This window comes from Ornithodoros turicata, unplaced genomic scaffold (genome assembly GCF_037126465.1).
Source record: "Ornithodoros turicata isolate Travis unplaced genomic scaffold, ASM3712646v1 ctg00001057.1, whole genome shotgun sequence".
In the NCBI taxonomy this organism is placed as follows: domain Eukaryota; kingdom Metazoa; phylum Arthropoda; class Arachnida; order Ixodida; family Argasidae; genus Ornithodoros; species Ornithodoros turicata.
This window is the reverse complement of record NW_026999453.1, coordinates 1-19,152: the sequence shown is the minus strand read 5'-3', so window position 1 is coordinate 19,152 and position 19,152 is coordinate 1. Positions and strand designations below refer to the sequence as shown.

Here is a 19,152-nt window from a genome sequence, read left to right as displayed (position 1 = left end):
AACTCATAATTCACTTCCGTTCATAAAAATCCTAATATCTGCATAAGAACGAATCCTGCACCAATGGCGGGAGAGTACAAATGTTGTCCTGCTGTACAACTGTTTATGCACGTTGGCCCCACACAGTTCCATTGAATCCATTTCACGAGGCGCACTTAACCTTCAACATGCAAACAAATAGGAGCTAGAGTAACACGTAAATATGAGCAGAGTGCCACTGATTTTCATATTCAATTACAGCTACGAGGCGTCCCCTGACCGACGAAGAACTCACTGAACTGGCTGAAACGCGTCCGATCACAGTCCTCTTCGTCGGTGACCACAGCTACAGTACGATATCGAAGGAACAATTCCTGATATATGCACAAAGCCAGCTTAATATGGTAAGTGTGAAATAGATGTACGTACTGCGTATGGTGGGAATGTGTAGAGAGAGGGTATGTTTCTCACATTGTGGGAGAGGTTGTCTTCATGATAGAGCTTGCTGTGAAAGCTATAGAACTCTGTACTTTTTTTAAGCAAATGGATACGAAATACTTCATTGAGTCCACTTCCTGAGGTTCACCGGACCCCAAACTCAACAAAATGAACTTGTCCGAATTCATCAACTAGGATGCATTCTACTTGCTGGGTGATTGTCCTGCTTGTCCTACCGTTTCAGGAAAACAACTGATTTGATCATGATGATGATGGTGATTACCCAGCCAAATACGCGCCTCCTTATGCAAAAAAACACCAGAGTACCTAAAGTCAGGTGTAGCAGGTATGCGTCTGCTCTACGGGTGTTTAACGAAAGGACCTCGGCTGAATAATTCGTAAACAGGTGGTACCAAAGCGGACCTTTCTTTTTGGTTAAGACATCTGCCGTGAACTGAGTTGTGAGCGGTTCATTTGCATACTCTCACGAATAAAATACACATCCCATTTTTCAATTTTATTTCACACACCTACGGTATATCTGTTTTATGTATGGGGACCTTCAGCGAGAAAAATTCGTAAAAAAAAAATTCGTCGACGCATAGGACTTTTTCGAGCAATTAATCGGTTTCGGTTTACATATTTCTTGCGCGGAGTAGTGCACCAATGTGCTCTTTCAATCAGCTATCCGGCTGTCTATGTCGTGTTCATCCGATTAGTACATAACACGGGGCGACGGAAGATTAGGAACAGCAGCAAGATACGCATCGCTATGCTTGGCATTCTATATGAACGTGACACGTTTGTTTTTTGTTTCTTTGAATATGTTTCGCTGAAGGTGCCGATACGGGAAACAGTTGTCTTGAATGCGTGCCAAGTAAACTTTAAAAATTAGGATGATTGACTACTTAGTGAGCATGTCCATATGATCCGCTCACGACTCAGTTGATGACCCATGTCCCAAGCATGTTTACGAAAAAGAAATTTCTTCGATGGCCCCACCTCTTTACGAACTATCCAGCCTGGAGACCTTCGTGAAACAACCGGTATATGCCGCACTGCAAGAATGCCGTCTACTCTACACCCTTTCTCCTGTAGGCGATATATGTGCAACTGACTTCCCGCTGTCTTAATGACCGGTTTCCTGACCATAAACGAAGCGAGAAATGCAGAAACTCCGATGTCTACCTTCATCATCTAAGTTTCCGGTCATGTAGACTAACACGAGTACTGTTTGCCATGAGACCACCGACAAACAAACAAAACCTCTTGCATTTAATAAGTTCTTTGCTTCTGTATTTACGCGTGAGGACGCGTCTTCTGTGCCGTCTCTCCCTACTCTTACTCATGAAATGATGCCACCCGTCGTGATTAATGCTGATGGAATAGTGAATATCATTGACAGATTAAAGCCCCCTTGCCGCAGGTATTGACGACATTAACGCAAAAGTACTCAACAGCATTAAAAACCCCTGCAGTATTCCTGTCCCTCATTTTCTCCCAATCATTACTAACTGGAGCCGTGCCCAGCGACTGCAAGGTAGGCAAGCTCGCCCGATCTTTAAATCTGGCGAACGTAACCAGCTGACGAACTATCGTCCCATTCGCCTTACTAATGTCTGTTCAAAAATAATGAAACACGTCCTATTTTCAAACCTAATATCATTCTTGGAAACTAATAACCTTCTCTCACCATTCCAACACGGATTCCGCAAAAATTACTCGTGTGAGACACAATTATCTAGCTTTTCTAATGATCTACTTTCCAACATGGATAATAACTGCCTAACTGACGCAATTTTTATAGACTTTTTCAAGGTCTTTGATCGTGTGCCTCATGAACGATTACTTTACACGTTAGCCCGCCTACGTATAAACCCGCCGTCGTTGCTTGGATTCGCGATTTCCATGACAGACATGAATACACATCTGTCAATAATTGCTCTTCCCCTGGGTCACGCGTTATCTCAGGCGTCCCACTGAACTGTCTTGGGCCCACTCCTCTTTTTGATCTTCCTTAACGATCTACCTGATGGTCTGTCTATTTGCCGACGACTGTGTCATTTACAGAAAAATATCTTCTCCTCCGATCAATCACTGCTTCAGGACGACCTTCGCCGCTTTCAGAACTGGTGTTCCGGATGGCAAATGAAACTAAACAGCTCGAAGTGCAAGGTCGTTCATTTTACGAGAAAACGTTCCTAGCTTTGCTTATTACATTAACGACCTCCCCATTGAGTCCGTAACCTCCTTAACTTATCTTGGAATCACCTTCATCTCTGATATGTCCTGGAAGGAACACATAACCAAGCTCACCGCCAACGCTAACAGAACCCTCGGCGATCTCAGGCGCAATCTGAAACATGCTCCCATCACAGTAAAGAAAGTGGCTTACGAATCACTCATCCTCAGTAAGTTAGAATATGCCTCATCCATCTGGAACCCTCACCAAGACTATCTTTCGCGTGAGCTCGAGAGCGTTCAAAACCATGCCTGTCGCTTCATATGCTCTAATTATTCTCGTCATTCCAGCATAACAGAAATGAAATCTAGTCTTTAGTTACTTCTACTTAACATCCGTCGCAAGGTCGCACGTCTCACACTACTACACAGAATTTACCATCACCTTCCATTCCTTAAGGACATCCTCATAACACCGCTTGACTACGTGTCATCTCGCATTGATCATCCATACAAAATAAGACGTCCTCAATGCAGAACATTAGCTTACTCTAACTCATTTCTGTCTCTCGCAATAAGCGAATGGAATGGTCAGTAGTATGGGATCAGCTCAAGTATCCGGAAACTCACATCTTCGTCTGGACGCCATTAATTAGCAATTAGAGCTAATTGGGACCCCCCACATTAATCAGGACCCTCCAGAGAGTCATTACACTAATTGGGGACCATGTAAGACACGTCCAGACCACTATGTGAGTTTCCGGCTACTTGAGCTGATAAAAATAAAAAAATAGGTAGAAAATAAAATAAAAGATAGAGATAGAGTGGAGACAAGGAGTTAGTTGAAGATCAACGACGCCATCTTGTAGAAAGCGGTCCGGAACGGCCGCTGACTGTCGCCGGGCGCCGGAGCACGGAGGCAGGTTGCAAAGCATCGCAGCACCCAGTTCCGGACATCCTATGATGTCAGCTGTGACGTCATCATGGCATGTCTGGGCAAGTTAGGACAGCTCTGGACATGCAGGAGAAAAACACTTGAATACAGAGGGATGGTCTCGTCGACAGCCAGGGATCAAGTGACGACGGATGCGAACGACCACACGTCTTCTCCCAACGAGAGCCAGAGGTGGACTGACGTAAGCGCCACTCTACTACGGGTGCTACGCATGCGCGCCCTCTGCGCGCTCCTACCGCCACCTGCGAGAGGCTAAGAGAGATAGCATTCCTGCGCCCTCCTTCCCTCGTTGCTCATTGGTCCGTGAGGCTAAGTGAGAAGAGCATTCCTGCGCCCCCTGCTGGCCGTTCTCATTGGTCGGTACGTCATCCTATTGTCTCAGGGCTACACTGTTTTTTTCCACTAATGCTCCTTTGGTCAATCTACAATGAAGCCCACAGTATGACGTCATCATGCAGCTGCGTGGCTCAAGCACGCGTACGCTCTAGACAGGGGACTATTATTTATTGAATCACTATCCCAAGATTATTTCCTTTAATTATTCTATAACAACTGAATAGGAAACTATTGCAGAAGAGCACCATGCATGAAAGCTGATCGTAGGAATTCCAAAGTCTTACTAAATGAGACTTGCAAAGAACAAAATATCCTAACACGTAACTCCATCAACGGCAAATAAGAGGACTAGGTACTCAACAAATCAACACAGAGTACGGGGTAAACAGGAGCGCAGAACTCAGGGCAGCACTATCGCCAAGACAACAATGTTCCTTGTCAAAAGAGAAAATTACAAAATGTCAACACAGGAAAGCATGCATATCGGGGCATGTCAGAACACGTCAGCACAAATTGTACGACTGCTGGGCAACAGAGGAAAACAAACACTTGAACAGAGTGAAAAAGACACTCACCATCATTTTTCCCGTTCACAGCATTCCCTCATTGTAAATCCGCTCGTCACAAAATCCACCTGCATCGTCGTACACCATTCACCAGTGACGAACCACACATCCGCACCCCTCAGAGGCAGACAGAACCCCACCGAAGCTACGCTCTTCCACTGACGGCCAACGCCAGGAGCAGAATTTGCGTGTCGAGACCCGTCAGTGTCCAAGAGAGAAGTGAATCCTTGCGCCCCCTGCAGGCCGTTCTCATTGGTCGTGACGTCATCCTATTGTCTCAGGGCTACACAGTTTTTTTCCACTAATGCTCCTCTAGACAAGGTCAACCTGAAACAAATAGTCTCTCGGTATGCGGTCTTCATGCAGGTGCGTGGCTCAAGGACGCGTACGCTCTAGACAGGGCAACCTGTTATTTATTGAATCACTATCCCAAGATTATTTCCTTTATTCTACTATAATGATTGCGTAGGGAACTATTGCAGAAAAAACACCATAGACAAGAGGAGATTGTAGCATTTCATTCCCAAAGTCTTACTGTACAGGAAAAAAAATGGTTCAGCAAGACATAAAGTCACACACCTGTCCCCCTCGCGGTTACTCTCTGAACTAAATGAATCGCAAAATTATTAAGAATAGCTCTACTCCCATTCAAGGCAGCACTATCGTCAAGAATATGCCTTGTACAAAAAGAAAAAAACTACATGCAGAAGGAAAGCATGTCAGAACAAGCCCAGACATGGTCAGCACATGTTTGTCAGACAAGGGGGAAAAAGCGAAAAGAAACAAAGAAGGAAACCAGCATCAAACTATTTCTTCTTATTCAAAAACAGTGCTCATCATAAATCTGCCCAGGACAATACACCCCATTTTTCTATTGCCACACTTTTTTCCAGTAACGGTCAATGCATTGCTACAGACTGCATGACGTCATCACATCCTGTCTGAAGAAGAAGACACCGGCAAAGACTCCTATCATTCATTGAATCGCAAGATTATTTCCTTTGTCCTACTCTTAATGAGATTGATTCTCTCATTAAAATTCAAACAAAAAAGCACCCCGCATATTAACGATTTTCACCCCAAAGGCTCATCATGGTCATTAGAATTACAGTAAACTGCCACTGCTCTTTTAAATAATAAGTGAGATCACTCAACATCACCTCCAGGCTTATGTAATACATGACCCTTTCTATGCTCATACATTCGTTGTCTGAGGCTACACCTGCGAGCAAAAAAGGCGCGAAAGCCGGGGGCAAAGTTCCATTCGCGCACGCCAAAGCAAAAGACAGAACGCCTTTACGGGAACACGATAGCATTCCTATACTATATTAAATGATATTGCATTGCAGTTTAGAAAAATTACTACAAAACTATAATCTTAGGAGCCCAACTTTCTATGGAAACTATAATTGCCCTATTACTTGGATCGCTATTAATGAAGCGCTCCAATTTTTTCTCTGTTCCATTTCAGCCTTGTCATGCAGTGAAGCAGACTCACATCCAAAATAATTAATTTACACTGAGGGTGCCGTGCTTCAGGAATACCTATCCTGCGCTCAGATGCATGCATTTCTTTACCGGATACAGCTGACTTCTCAACATACCGAGCTCCTAACAACATCTAACAAACAATAAGAGAAACCCTCTTCTCAGCTGTACCATGCGACTTTCTTCTGCGTAAAATCGGTGATTTGAGGAAGAGAGCAGCGAAAAATTGCGCGCACTTGTGCTTGACTTCAAAAACCTGAAGCATATGCCAATAAACCAAGAAAAAGACACTCATGTCTGCTATCTGATAGTGCCACATACACAGGACGCATTGTCGCAAAGAAAGCACAGGACAGGGATACACAACTTTCCTTAGGTGAGCAGGGAAAAGGCTTAAGACCTCAGGGATAATAGCAGAGTCACTGGACATCGCTACGCGGCTAACACAAATAATAAGATAATAGCGGCGGGTAAAATTGCAACACTGCTAAACAAGCCCCAACATGTCATCATGACGTCGCAAACCAGGAAAAAGAAGCACGCGCGCACACACAGCAGCTCAGGAATGCACAAGGAGAGGTGCTTTATAGGAATTTCTACTCCACACACTCAGATACCAGCATTTCTGCACAAATACCTATAACGGCTGACTTCCTCAACATATCGAGGAAAGCGAATACTGACACTCAACATATAACAAAAAACAAACAAATTCCATTCTCATGAACTCTCCTCTGCCGAGCGGCTTTCTCCTGCTCTACCTGGATGCTGACTGTTTCCCCTCATCTACATTCTGAGTAAAAGCCGTGAAAGGAGAAAAGAACCGCGAAAAATTACGCATTTGTGCTCCAATAGCTGTAACTGCAAGAAACCGTAGCGCACGCCAATACACTGAGAAAAAGACACCCATTTCTGCCACCAGATAATTCTTGCATAATGCCACATACACAGCCGCATTACCCTTGCGTAAAGAAAGCAGAGGACAAGGATACACAAATTTCCATAAGTGAGCAGTCGAACCGCTCACAAATAACCGGAGAATCAACGCTTATCGCAACGAAACTCGACGGCTAGCACAACATGTCACCAACAACATACTAGCAGCGGGTAAAATTGCAACACTGCTAAACAAGTCCAGACATGCCACGATGACGTCACAAATCAGGAAAAAAAGCACACGCATGCACGCACAGAGGACAACGCATTAAACACACGGAGCGCTCAGGAATAATCGTAGCGTTACCGCACATCGCTACGAAGCTCAACGTCTAACCCAAGACGACAGCAACAAGATATTAGCGAAGAGTAAAAATTGCAACACTACTGAACAAGTCTAGACATGCGACATCGCATACAAAACACTGGTGATCGGGGAAAAGGCCTAAGCCTGCGGCGGATCATCATAGAGCATACACAACTTCATTTTTCTATTTTGCCTAAACTAAACGCGGTCTGCTTGGAAAACGACGTACAAATTTTCTTAAGGAGCAGAGAAATATAGAAATTTCTACTCCGTGCTCAGATACCAGCATTTCTGCTCAAAAACCTGCAAAATTAAGCACTGATTACTTCGTCAAGATATCGAACACCCAACAAAATCAAACAAACAACCGCACTTCCACTGGTAGAACACTATTCAGCTTTTACGCCGGAGGCTTTCTTCTACATAAGAGTAGAGAAAATAAGAAAAAGAGCAGCGAAATATTACACGCACTTTTGCTTGACTTAAAAAACCTGAAGCATATGCCAATAAACCAAGAAAAAGACACTCATGTCTGGTATATGATAGTGCCACATACACAGACGCATTACCCTTGCGTAAAGAAAGCACAGGACAGGGATACACAAATTTCCTTCAGTGAGCAGGGAAAAGGCTTAAGCCGTACCGCCTAGGAATAATCGGAGAATCACCGCTTATCGCTACGCGGCTAGCACAACATGACAGCAACAAGATATCAGCGAAGGGTAAAAATTGCAACACTACTGAACAAGTCTAGACATGCGACATCGAATGCCAAAACACTGGTGATCGGGGAAAAGGGCTAAGCCTGCGGCGGATCATCATAGAGCATACATAAGTTCATTTCGCGTAAACTAAACGCGGTCTGCTTGGAAAACGACGCACAAATTTTCTTAGGGAGCAGAGAAATATAGAAATTTGTACTCCGTGCTCAGATACCAGCATTTCTGCTCAAAAACCTGCAAATTAAGCACTGCTTACTTCGTCAAGATATCGAACACCCAACAAAATCAAACAAACAACCCCACTTCCACTGGTAGAACACTATTCAGCTTTTACGCAGGAGGCTTTCTTCTACATAAAAAGTAGAGAAAATAAGAAAAGAGCAGCGAAATATTACACGCACTTTTGCTCGCATAGCTATAAGAGAAAAAATAAATAAAAGAACGACGCACACGCTAATAAACTGTGACAAAGACACCCATTTCTGCTATCAGATAATTATTGCATAATGCTAAATACTCATTTGCATTGGCCCTGCGTGAAGAAAGCACAGGACAGGGATACACAATCTATCTTAAGCGAGCACGGAAAGTCACTTCTACTCGAACAGCTTAATACCATAAAGTCTTAATTTTTTCAAAGAAAATAAAGCTTGAACAACGCTACGAAGGTGACAGACACATACTAACAAAAAACAAACAAATTCCATTCTCATGAACTCTCCTCTGCCGAGCGGCTTTCTCCTGCTCTACCTGGATGCTGACTTTTTCCCCCCCTCACCTACATTCTGAGTAAAAGCAGTGACAGAAGAAAAGAACCGCGAAAATTACACGCATTTGTGTCACAGGACAGGGATACACAAATTTCCTTAAGTGAGCAGGGAAAAGGCTTAAGTCGTACCGCTCAGGAATAATCGGAGAATCACCGCTTATCGCTACGCGGCTAGCGCCTGAACAGCGCTACGAACGTGACAGATACATACTAACAAACAAACAAACAACAGCAGGACCGGCGTCGGGCACTCATAAAATACCCTGCCCAAAACAAAGACTTCACCAGGTTCGCGAGGCAATTCCATTAAAAACGCTCGTCCTATCCTACAGATAGCAATGCAAACGCGACTGCCCTTATTTTTAAAAACCACTATTTCACGCAATAGTACATAAATGTATCACTCGTGTCACACGAAAAGGCAAACACTTACCTGTCAAGTGGGGTCCCAGCGCGTGCGCGCGCGCACACACACTAACATTTTCACACTCACAAACACAAAGTCTATTTTCACAACCACATAAATCCATATTATTTATCAGGTCAATAATTATCCTACCATCGCCAAAAGACGGTACAGACATGTATGCTTACGCAAGACAATCGGTCCTCGTTCCGGATGTAATAGGATATCGCCACTCGGCCGGCGCGAACCAATAAAGAAAGAAAGGAATGCATGTTCGCTACGAAGAAAACGGTGCCGTGCTTCTACGCAGCGATCATTATACAGACGCGTAAATGTGAACATCATTCGCTACACACTGTAGCTCTCATCATTTTAAACCAAACCAAACCGTGTTCATAGGTCTTCACTAAATAGGTGAGCCGATAATGACTCCAAATAAAATCAAATAAAATAATCATTCCAGCATCGCTGGCTGCAAGCTTGGGTACCCAACAGAGCAGCGCGCTCCCATCAACACGCCTTGGGCTGACCTTACACACCCGAAGCATTTTCTGAATACATTCTGCAGGCGCTGGAATAAAAGATTTATCGCGAGGGTACTACGATGTCAGCTCTGTTGCTGTTTAAGTGATAAAACAGTGCGCCCGAACCGCGAAGCGCGCGTCCAAACCGCGAGAACGGGTCCGCGTTGCGCTCGCGCCGCGGGGAATCGCGCGCGTCGCGAGTCCAAACCGCGAGACCGGGTCCGCGCGCGCGCGCGTCGCGAGTCCAAACCGCGAGACCGGGCCCGCGCGCGCTTCGCGTTCGGGCGCACTGTTTTATCACTTAAACAGCAACAGAGCTGACATCGTAGTACCCTCGCGATAAATCTTTTATTCCAGCGCCTGCAGAATGTATTCAGAAAATGCTTCGGGTGTGTAAGGTCAGCCCAAGGCGTGTTGATGGGAGCGCGCTGCTCTGTTGGGTACCCAAGCTTGCAGCCAGCGATGCTGGAATGATTATTTTATTTGATTTTATTTGGAGTCATTATCGGCTCACCTATTTAGTGAAGACCTATGAACACGGTTTGGTTTGGTTTAAAAATGATGAGAGCTACAGTGTGTAGCGAATGATGTTCACATTTACGCGTCTGTATAATGATCGCTGCGTAGAAGCACGGCACCGTTTTCTTCGTAGCGAACATGCATTCCTTTCTTTCTTTATTGGTTCGCGCCGGCCGAGTGGCGATATCCTATTACATCCGGAACGAGGACCGATTGTCTTGCGTAAGCATACATGTCTGTACCGTCTTTTGGCGATGGTAGGATAATTATTGACCTGATAAATAATATGGATTTATGTGGTTGTGAAAATAGACTTTGTGTTTGTGAGTGTGAAAATGTTAGTGTGTGTGCGCGCGCGCACGCGCTGGGACCCCACTTGACAGGTAAGTGTTTGCCTTTTCGTGTGACACGAGTGATACATTTATGTACTATTGCGTGAAATAGTGGTTTTTAAAAATAAGGGCAGTCGCGTTTGCATTGCTATCTGTAGGATAGGACGAGCGTTTTTAATGAATTGCCTCGCGAACCTGGTGAAGTCTTTGTTTTGGGCAGGGTATTTTATGAGTGCCCGACGCCGGTCCTGCTGTTGTTTGTTTGTTTGTTAGTATGTATCTGTCACGTTCGTAGCGCTGTTCAGGCGCTAGCCGCGTAGCGATAAGCGGTGATTCTCCGATTATTCCTGAGCGGTACGACTTAAGCCTTTTCCCTGCTCACTTAAGGAAATTTGTGTATCCCTGTCCTGTGACACAAATGCGTGTAATTTTCGCGGTTCTTTTCTTCTGTCACTGCTTTTACTCAGAATGTAGGTGAGGGGGGGAAAAAGTCAGCATCCAGGTAGAGCAGGAGAAAGCCGCTCGGCAGAGGAGAGTTCATGAGAATGGAATTTGTTTGTTTTTTGTTAGTATGTGTCTGTCACCTTCGTAGCGTTGTTCAAGCTTTATTTTCTTTGCAAAAATTCAGACTTTATGGTATTAAGCTGTTCGAGTAGAAGTGACTTTCCGTGCTCGCTTAAGATAGATTGTGTATCCCTGTCCTGTGCTTTCTTCACGCAGGGCCAATGCAAATGAGTATTTAGCATTATGCAATAATTATCTGATAGCAGAAATGGGTGTCTTTGTCACAGTTTATTAGCGTGTGCGTCGTTCTTTTATTTATTTTTTTCTCTTATAGCTATGCGAGCAAAAGTGCGTGTAATATTTCGCTGCTCTTTTCTTATTTTCTCTACTTTTTATGTAGAAGAAAGCCTCCTGCGTAAAAGCTGAATAGTGTTCTACCAGTGGAAGTGGGGTTGTTTGTTTGATTTTGTTGGGTGTTCGATATCTTGACGAAGTAAGCAGTGCTTAATTTTGCAGGTTTTTGAGCAGAAATGCTGGTATCTGAGCACGGAGTACAAATTTCTATATTTCTCTGCTCCCTAAGAAAATTTGTGCGTCGTTTTCCAAGCAGACCGCGTTTAGTTTACGCGAAATGAACTTATGTATGCTCTATGATGATCCGCCGCAGGCTTAGCCCTTTTCCCCGATCACCAGTGTTTTGGCATTCGATGTCGCATGTCTAGACTTGTTCAGTAGTGTTGCAATTTTACCCTTCGCTGATATCTTGTTGCTGTCATGTTGTGCTAGCGCGTAGCGATAAGCGGTGATTCTCCGATTATTCCTAGGCGGTACGGCTTAAGCCTTTTCCCTGCTCACTGAAGGAAATTTGTGTATCCCTGTCCTGTGCTTTCTTTACGCAAGGGTAATGCGTCTGTGTATGTGGCACTATCATATACCAGACATGAGTGTCTTTTTCTTGGTTTATTGGCATATGCTTCAGGTTTTTTAAGTCAAGCAAAAGTGCGTGTAATATTTCGCTGCTCTTTTTCTTATTTTCTCTACTCTTATGTAGAAGAAAGCCTCCGGCGTAAAAGCTGAATAGTGTTCTACCAGTGGAAGTGCGGTTGTTTGTTTGATTTTGTTGGGTGTTCGATATCTTGACGAAGTAATCAGTGCTTAATTTTGCAGGTTTTTGAGCAGAAATGCTGGTATCTGAGCACGGAGTAGAAATTTCTATATTTCTCTGCTCCTTAAGAAAATTTGTACGTCGTTTTCCAAGCAGACCGCGTTTAGTTTAGGCAAAATAGAAAAATGAAGTTGTGTATGCTCTATGATGATCCGCCGCAGGCTTAGGCCTTTTCCCCGATCACCAGTGTTTTGTATGCGATGTCGCATGTCTAGACTTGTTCAGTAGTGTTGCAATTTTTACTCTTCGCTAATATCTTGTTGCTGTCGTCTTGGGTTAGACGTTGAGCTTCGTAGCGATGTGCGGTAACGCTACGATTATTCCTGAGCGCTCCGTGTGTTTAATGCGTTGTCCTCTGTGCGTGCATGCGTGTGCTTTTTTTCCCGATTTGTGACGTCATCGTGGCATGTCTGGACTTGTTTAGCAGTGTTGCAATTTTACCCGCTGCTAGTATGTTGTTGGTGACATGTTGTGCTAGCCGTCGAGTTTCGTTGCGATAAGCGTTGATTCTCCGGTTATTTGTGAGCGGTTCGACTGCTCACTTATGGAAATTTGTGTATCCTTGTCCTGTGCTTTCTTTACGCAAGGGTAATGCGGCTGTGTATGTGGCATTATGCAAGAATTATCTGGTGGCAGAAATGGGTGTCTTTTTCTCAGTGTATTGGCGTGCGCTACGGTTTCTTGCAGTTACAGCTATTGGAGCACAAATGCGTAATTTTTCGCGGTTCTTTTCTCCTTTCACGGCTTTTACTCAGAATGTAGATGAGGGGAAACAGTCAGCATCCAGGTAGAGCAGGAGAAAGCCGCTCGGCACAGGAGAGTTCATGAGAATGGAATTTGTTTGTTTTTTGTTATATGTTGAGTGTCAGTATTCGCTTTCCTCGATATGTTGAGGAAGTCAGCCGTTATAGGTATTTGTGCAGAAATGCTGGTATCTGAGTGTGTGGAGTAGAAATTCCTATAAAGCACCTCTCCTTGTGCATTCCTGAGCTGCTGTGTGTGCGCGCGTGCTTCTTTTTCCTGGTTTGTGACGTCATGATGACATGTTGGGGCTTGTTTAGCAGTGTTGCAATTTTACCCGCCGCTATTATCTTATTATTTGTGTTAGCCGCGTAGCGATGTCCAGTGACTCTGCTATTATCCCTGAGGTCTTAAGCCTTTTCCCTGCTCACCTAAGGAAAGTTGTGTATCCCTGTCCTGTGCTTTCTTTGCGACAATGCGTCTGTGTATGTGGCACTATCAGATAGCAGACATGAGTGTCTTTTTCTTGGTTTATTGGCATATGCTTCAGGTTTTTGAAGTCAAGCACAAGTGCGCGCAATTTTTCGCTGCTCTCTTCCTCAAATCACCGATTTTACGCAGAAGAAAGTCGCATGGTACAGCTGAGAAGAGGGTTTCTCTTATTGTTTGTTAGATGTTGTTAGGAGCTCGGTATGTTGAGGAAGTCAGCTGTATCCGTAAAGAAATGCTTGCATCTGAGCGCAGGATAGGTATTCCTGAAGCACGGCACCCTCAGTGTAAATTAATTATTTTGGATGTGAGTCTGCTTCACTGCATGACAAGGCTGAAATGGGAACAGAGAAAAAATTGGAGCGCTTCATTAATAGCGATCCAAGTAATAGGGCAATTATAGTTTCCATAGAAAGTTGGGCTCCTAAGATTATAGTTTTGTAGTAGTTTTTCTAAACTGCAATGCAATAATCATTAATATAGTATAGGAATGCTATCGTGTTCCCGTAAAGGCGTTCTGTCTTTTGCTTTGGCGTGCGCGAATGGAACTTTGCCCCCGGCTTTCGCGCCTTTTTTGCTCGCAGGTGTAGCCTCAGACAACGAATGTATGAGCATAGAAAGGGTCATGTATTACATAAGCCTGGAGGTGATGTTGAGTGATCTCACTTATTATTTTAAAAGAGCAGTGGCAGTTTACTGTAATTCTAATGACCATGATGAGCCTTTGGGGTGAAAATCGTTAATATGCGGGGTGCTTTTTTGTTGAATTTTAATGAGAGAATCAATGTCATTAAGAGTAGGACAAAGGAAATAATCTTGCGATTCAATGAATGATAGGAGTCTTTGCCGGTGTCTTCTTCTTCAGACAGGATGTGATGACGTCATGCAGTCTGTAGCAATGCATTGACCGTTACTGGAAAAAAGTGTGGCAATAGAAAAATGGTGTGTATTGTCCTGGGCAGATTTATGATGAGCACTGTTTTTGAATAAGAAGAAATAGTTTGATGCTGGTTTCCTTCTTTGTTTCTTTTCGCTTTTTCCCCCCTTGTCTGACAAACATGTGCTGACCATGTCTGGGCTTGTTCTGACATGCTTTCCTTCTGCATGTAGTTTTTTTCTTTTTGTACAAGGCATATTCTTGACGATAGTGCTGCCTTGAATGGGAGTAGAGCTATTCTTAATAATTTTGCGATTCATTTAGTTCAGAGAGTAACCGCGAGGGGGACAGGTGTGTGACTTTATGTCTTGCTGAACCATTTTTTTTCCTGTACAGTAAGACTTTGGGAATGAAATGCTACAATCTCCTCTTGTCTATGGTGTTTTTCTGCAATAGTTCCCTACGCAATCATTATAGTAGAATAAAGGAAATAATCTTGGGATAGTGATTCAATAAATAACAGGTGCCCTGTCTAGAGCGTACGCGTCCTTGAGCCACGCACCTGCATGATGACCGCATACCGAGAGACTATTGTTTCAGGTTGACCTTGTCTAGAGGAGCATTAGTGGAAAAAAACTGTGTAGCCCTGAGACAATAGGATGACGTCACGACCAATGAGAACGGCCTGCAGGGGGGCGCAAGGATTCACTTCTCTCTTGGACACTGACGGGTCTCGACACGCAAATTCTGCTCCTGGCGTTGGCCGTCAGTGGAAGAGCGTAGCTTCGGTGGGGTTCTGTCTGCCTCTGATGGGGTGCGGATGTGTGGTTCGTCACTGGTGAATGGTGTACGACGATGCAGGTGGATTTTGTGACGAGCGGATTTACAATGAGGGAATGCTGTGAACGGGAAAAATGATGGTGAGTGTCTTTTTCACTCTGTTCAAGTGTTTGTTTTCCTCTGTTGCCCAGCAGTCGTACAATTTGTGCTGACGTGTTCTGACATGCCCCGATATGCATGCTTTCCTGTGTTGACATTTTGTAATTTTTCTCTTTTGACAAGGAACATTGTTGTCTTGACGATAGTGCTGCCCTGAGTTCTGCGCTCCTGTTTACCCGTACTCTGTGTTGATTTGTTGAGTACCTAGTCCTCTTATTTGCCGTTGATGGAGTTACGTGTTAGGATATTTTGTTCTTTTGCAAGTCTCATTTAGTAAGACTTTGGAATTCCTACGATCAGCTTTCATGCATGGTGCTCTTCTGCAATAGTTTCCTATTCAGTTGTTATAGAATAATAAAGGAAATAATCTTGGGATAGTGATTCAAAAAATAATAGGTCCCCTGTCTAGAGCGTACGCGTCCTTGAGCCACGCAGCTGCATGATGACGTCATACTGTGGCTTCATTGTAGATTGACCAAAGGAGCATTAGTGGAAAAAAACAGTGTAGCCCTGAGACAATAGGATGACGTACCGACCAATGAGAACGGCCAGCAGGGGGCGCAGGAATGCTCTTCTCACTTAGCCTCACGACCAATGAGCAACGAGAGACGAGGGCGCAGGAATGCTCTTCTCTCTTAGCCTCTCGCAGGTGGCGGTAGGAGCGCGCAGAGGGCGCGCATGCGTAGCACCCGTAGAGTGGCGCTTACGTCAGTCCACCTCTGGCTCTCGTTGGGAGAAGACGTGTGGTCGTTCGCTCCGTCGTCACTTGATCCCTGGCTGTCGACGAGAGCAGTCGCATCGGTCTGCGCTCCTACTGTGGTGAGGTGATTTGTTGTGTAACTAATGCTTTCGCCAACTTTGTTCCCGCTTTGTTTGCGATTTTCGTGCCCGTGCACGTCGGGTGCTGGTTGCTGTTGTCCGGGCATTCCCGCCATTTTCTATCGTCTTCTGCCTTGGGACCGGGAGTAGCGCTGGCGTGATTCTTAATAATTTTGTTGTGAGATTAGTTGAGAAAGTAACCGCTAGGGGGTGCAGCTGCGGGGTTTATACAGGACAAAAACCATTACGAGTCAGTTTCTGCCTGCCTCTCGGATGGAGCAGTCGCATGGTTCTGCGCTCCTGTTGTGGTGGGCCCATTTGTTGTGTAACTAATTGTTTTTTCTTGTTAGCTATTGATGGTTTGCATACTCTTGCTTTCCCAGCCTCTGTATTACAAGTGTTTTTCTCCTTGCATGTCCAGAGCTGTCCTAACTTGCCCAGACATGCCATGATGACGTCACAGCTGACATCATAGGATGTCCGGAACTGGTGCTGCGATGCTTTGCAACCTGCCTCCGTGCTCCGTCGCCCGGCGACAGTCAGCGGCCGTTCCGGACCGCTTTCTACAAGATGGCGTCGTTGATCTTCAACTAAACTCCTTGTCTCCACTCTATCTCTATCTTTTTATTTTATTTTCTACCTATTTTTTTATTTTTATCAGCTCAAGTAGCCGGAAACTCACACAGTGGTCTGGACGTGTCTTAGATGGTCCCCAATTAGTGTAATGACTCTCTGGAGGGTCCTGATTAATGTGGGGGTCCCAATTAGCTCTAATTGCTAATTAATGGCGTCCAGACGAAGATGTGAGTTTCCGGATACTTGAGCTGATCCCATACTACTACGGTCTACCCGAATCACTATTAAACATATCAGGACAGTGCTTCATTTGGCTCACAGTTGTCATCATATCTCCTTTGCTAATGTGTTTTTACTACGATGTTCACTTTTGTATTCATATTTTTTTGCATTAATGGCTTATTATGTACGGTGTACTTTTTGTGGCTCTCATTTATTTTGAATTATTATTTTTCTTTTTTCATGTAAATTCAGGTTTGCATCATGTTTGTAAATGTTCATATTTTGTCAATTTATCCACTCCCTTATGTAAAGCCTGCATGGGCATTTAAGGTGAAATAAATGAAATGAAATGAAAAAAAAATTCCGCATAGCATTGGCGATTGTGTCGACGGCAGGTTGTGTCAGGCAGGTTGTGTCAGTCTCTCTGTGGTCCTCGCCCCGGGTGCTTCGCGACTTCGTTTGTCTTTTTATTCTGTCCTAATTGAATGTTTCGCAGATTTCCCTCTCTGCACTAGATTATTCTTTCTACTTCAACATTCGGGGAATAACTGTACCATAAGGGAAGCGAAAAACAAAACCGTAAAACAACCTTGTCTGCCACGGAGTTTTCTTCCGTGTTTTGTTCATTTCTAACAGCTCAATGAATCACCATATCCGGCGACATATTCTCTTCTGAAGAGCTGTCTATGCGACTTCCTCTCCCCGCTCCATATCTCTTGACCTTATATATTTGCAAGGGTGTGATTTCTGAGCCGATTGCGCATTTTTGCGCCGGGCGATGTCCTGCTACATTCTGTTAAAAAAAGTCAAAATATTTAATTTCCTGCGCCGCTGTGCACCAATTATCCCCCCCCCCCCATATTGAACAGCAACAATACTAAAACAGAAGTGCGTGCTTGCACTTGCGATAGCCTAGCTCACGCGTCCACCTAACAATAGTGGCTTTGTCGACTATCGAGACAGTTCAAGCCATACTACGCTATTTATCTAATCCAATCCGAGTCCACATGGTTCCGGTTGTGCTTCTGGTGATACACGGTCTGCGGGCGCGCTCAAACACGTATTGCGGTACCTACATGGCTTTGGTATTGTCGAAAGTAACAGGTAACACAGCCCTCGAAGCTGATATTACAGTCGTACCCACTGGAGAGAGACTCCTTCATTAACACATGCCGTTGATCTTCACCCGCCATCCTCTCGGTTCTCTGAGAAATATTTCTACTTCTAACGAATCGTGTACGTAATACGTTTCTAACAAACGCTAGAGAGTCGTTGAGAACGCTGAAGGTCATACAACAATCCGGCTCACAGGTGCAGCGGCACAGTGAACTACGCAATGGCCAGACTGGGCCGACCGAACCCCAAGCGCATGCTCTCTTAATCTGTCATTCACCCACCTCGCAGCGGGCCAATATAGCATCATCCACACTACAGTTGTATCTAATACACTACTCCTGTTCTGCACTAAACAAAATCCCCTGCATGCTTCTTCCCGCAACACGGGCGTTAAAAACTCGACACCGTCTATGAAGCCTGCACCACTGACGCATCCTGCTCCTGACTAATCTTCTTAGGTTGATGGGATAACGCATGCACTACGGTAACCCTACCATCTCCTCTCCCAGGCTCACGCTACGCTCTCCTCCCTTCCCTTAACAGATTGTAGTAAGCTCTCGCTCACACAATTCAAAAATTCATGAGTGTCAGCCGAACGAGACATGTCCTTCTGTCGAATAAAATAAAAAGGAATAAGGTGCAAAAAGTGCTGCAAAGTTTTACAGGACGGGCAGCAAGGAGTCACACAGAAACAAGCGCCAAGTGATGTTTTCAGTGTTATTCTCTTCCGAAGCGAAAAACAGATCCTATTAATTGCTTAGAACTCGACCAACCGTAAATTCGAGTGCCTGCTCGCCTGCGACACAAAACAAGGGTGAGCTGTACATGTTTCTTTCGATTACGAAAATAAAAAAGAAATACTCCAAGCGAGGAATTGATCGAAGTATTAGCTCTGGATCACTATGTCTATGTTTCTTGCAGTGCAACATAACCGCGCGTTGCTGTCCTTTCCACGAGAAATACTCCATGTATCCTCAGTCATCCTTTTTGAAGCCAGAGGGTTGTACGTTGGAATACTCTTTATTTAAGAGAAATGTCTACCATGTCTCAGGATCGGCCGGAAAAAGCAAAACAGAACAAATGTGTTAGGGAGTCTGAGCATGTAAATTAAACGAAGTATCATTACTCGCCCCGCTATCCATCTATAGGGGCGGGCACAGGACGAATCTGAATTACTCTTCAAGAACAGTCCACGAGCGTTATCCATAGGACGTTCTGGGGATACAGCTCGATACATGATGACACT

At 44.5% G+C, this 19,152-nt stretch overlaps 1 protein-coding gene across 1 annotated transcript in view; it reads left to right on the top strand.

Moving 5' to 3' along the window:
• Positions 1-16,877, top strand: part of LOC135376214 (merozoite surface protein 2-like) — a 52,257-nt gene extending 35,380 nt beyond the window's left edge. The window contains exons 5-6 of the mRNA XM_064608812.1: positions 241-383; positions 16,414-16,877. Of these exons, the coding sequence (XP_064464882.1) occupies positions 241-383; positions 16,414-16,467 (197 nt within the window). The 3' untranslated portion in view covers positions 16,468-16,877. The remainder of the gene's footprint in view (positions 1-240; positions 384-16,413) is intronic.
• Positions 16,878-19,152: the final 2,275 nt, after the last annotated feature.